General features: G+C 42.9%; 1 protein-coding gene across 1 annotated transcript in view; it reads right to left on the minus strand.

Annotated features, from left to right (window-relative positions):
- The window catches only part of LOC138016205 (cytoplasmic FMR1-interacting protein 2-like), an 18,509-nt gene that overhangs the window by 574 nt on the left and 15,435 nt on the right, over positions 1-2,500 (minus strand). The window contains exons 15-16 of the mRNA XM_068863370.1: positions 2,092-2,239; positions 1-567 (exon numbers count right to left, since the gene is read on the minus strand). The exon at positions 1-567 is cut by the window's left edge and continues 574 nt beyond it. Of these exons, the coding sequence (XP_068719471.1) occupies positions 409-567; positions 2,092-2,239 (307 nt within the window). The 3' untranslated portion in view covers positions 1-408. The remainder of the gene's footprint in view (positions 568-2,091; positions 2,240-2,500) is intronic.

Below are 2,500 nucleotides of genomic sequence, written 5' to 3' on the forward strand. Positions count from 1 at the left end.
ACATGAAGATTTACAACACAAATGTAAATAAAGTCCGCGGTACTGCCTCTGATGTGATGACAATTTTACAAGACCTACAGTAGCTTCCAGTTTGCGCGCACTTTAGGGCGAATTGATCGCGACAAAAATGATAGAACTCACAAAAAATCGCCTGTTGCTTACAACACTTCTATTTGTCCTACGTTTACTCAAATATACATTTTAAAGAACACCTTTTCACGTTGTCTCACCAGGACTGTATGAGCCTTAGAACAACACGAAGTGTCTAGTGATCTCGTCCACATCGTGAACAGTGTGCTGTGGCAGCTTACTGACTGATTTGACTGTCGGTCGTATGGGTTACTATAACCTATTGACAGAAGTTCGGTGTTTTGGACAAGAGTTTCAGTTTATCCTGTTTTTATACGATCAGATAGGTGAGACAAAGGCCTGGTGAATGGGGGGTTGGAAGCAGCGGACATGTTCGACTGGTCCTTCCGATGTCTTCAGATGCTTGTTTAACACAGCAAATATCTGATCATTCAACACTCTGAAGTGCCGAGCTCTGCTCACTAGACGCTTGAGATCCTTAAAGTTGAAAGAAAAACTGAATTAAGAAAGGCACACCAGGGGAAGAGGTGTGGCGAAAGACGCTCTACAATTTTACTCGTTCTCGTGACCGAAGCCTGCGACCGAGAAGAAGGTCACGCAAGATCGAGGAATTATCCTAAACCTAAAGGCCTGGCCAAACGCTCGCAACATTTCAACGCAACACCTTGCAACATTGTTGCATGTTGTTGCGACATGTGTTGAACGGGGTGGCCAAACGCACGCAGCATTTCCATCGTTTTCAACGCAACATGTCAATGTTCATGTGCCCCGGGCACTCACGCGCATGCCTTAGTGCAACAATGTTGCGTGAACGTGGCCAAACGAGTACAACATCATGCAACATCCAAAATGTTGAACGAAAAAATTGACCGTTTTCAAATTTGATCCAACATGTTGCGACATAAACGTATACAACATGTTGTGCTAACAATGTTCAAAGATGTTGCGTTGAAATGTTTGCGAGCGTTTGGCCAGGCCTTAATATTTCAAGTGAACACACACGCACAAACGAACTAAACTCTCCCTAAAACCAATCACACGACAATTTATACACAGTAGGAATTACACACCTTCACTGAAATTCAAGGGTTCATTAAGACCAATCCCAAAATTGGAGTCAACCTCGTTACCAAGGTCTCCATAGTCGACAAAGAGACCCTGGGAACGAGGTTAGGGTGGGGTGGGGTAAGCTCAAAAACCAACGATGAAAACCACCTGAGAAAAACTCAAAAACCTGGCTGACGAAAACCACGACGATACTCGTAAGCCTGCACTTATGAGTCTGACCGCTGACAGCTTGACCGAAGGCCGCCCAAGAGTTTCTCTTGGCTGCTATGAGCGATGACAACGAAAAAACTGAACGCTAGAAAGATGACCGCTACGCTCGTAGGGGTTAACTTAGTTAAATGGGCATTTAACTACATTTAACAAATACACAGTTTCCTAATTCTCGTTTGACTGTCGAGATCGAGTTCACCTCTGCGAACTGCCGCAATCTTTGTTTGCAAAGGCGAGCGCGCTCAAGGAAAAGCAACAAATCTTGCGCGTGGATCTCCCCAGTCCCAAGTCGGAGTCGCCATTCTCTACTTGCACAAATCCCATAATGCACCTCTTCTACCCCCCAAGATTTTGCAGAGGCATTGTTTTCGATTTCTCTCGGGACATCTTAATGACCCAGGAGTAAACAATTATTATGCAAAAATTTGGGGGATAAAAGAGATGGATTATAGGATTTTGGCACGTAGAGAATTGTCAACAAAAATGGCGACAGTTTGCTGCACGATGTCGAAGTCGAAAGAAAATGGGGCCCCGTAAACAGTCTACTAAAAAGAAAAAACAGAACATCGGACAAAAACTCACAACAGCGTAACTGGCCCAAGGTCAGAGAGAGTAAAATCCGGTTCGCGAAAGCTGGGAAAACCCACCATTCTTTTAAAAAATCAAGTTTGCGTGGGAAGACCAAAATATGTTGTATGCCAGGTTATTTTTACTCAAACTCACCACTCCACCAACGACTTCATCTCTTGCATCAACCGCATAGACTTTGACGATGTGATAACAAAAGTCCAAGGCTTCAAAGCGGTTTTCTTGACCCAATAAAGCAATCAATGTACAGCCTGCCCAGTTGAGTCCTTCTCCAAAACACTGCCTGCAACGTTAATTAACTTTATTTAAATTTAGGCTAAGGACAACAACAGAACTATCGTTCCAATTCACTCAACTCAAATATTGATAACGAGAACGATAATTATGATAATCATGACAGCCATGATAATTATGAATATAAACAATCATAGTTATCATAGATAACAAAATCGTAGATAACGCGAGCACTCGAAGAGAAAAAGTACGGCTTGTTCGAGTCGTAATCTTTCCGGTGAGTAATTTATTTTGTCCGTAAGTTATTGAT

Source organism: Montipora capricornis, chromosome 9 (genome assembly GCF_036669925.1).
Source record: "Montipora capricornis isolate CH-2021 chromosome 9, ASM3666992v2, whole genome shotgun sequence".
Taxonomy (NCBI): Eukaryota; Metazoa; Cnidaria; class Anthozoa; order Scleractinia; family Acroporidae; genus Montipora; species Montipora capricornis.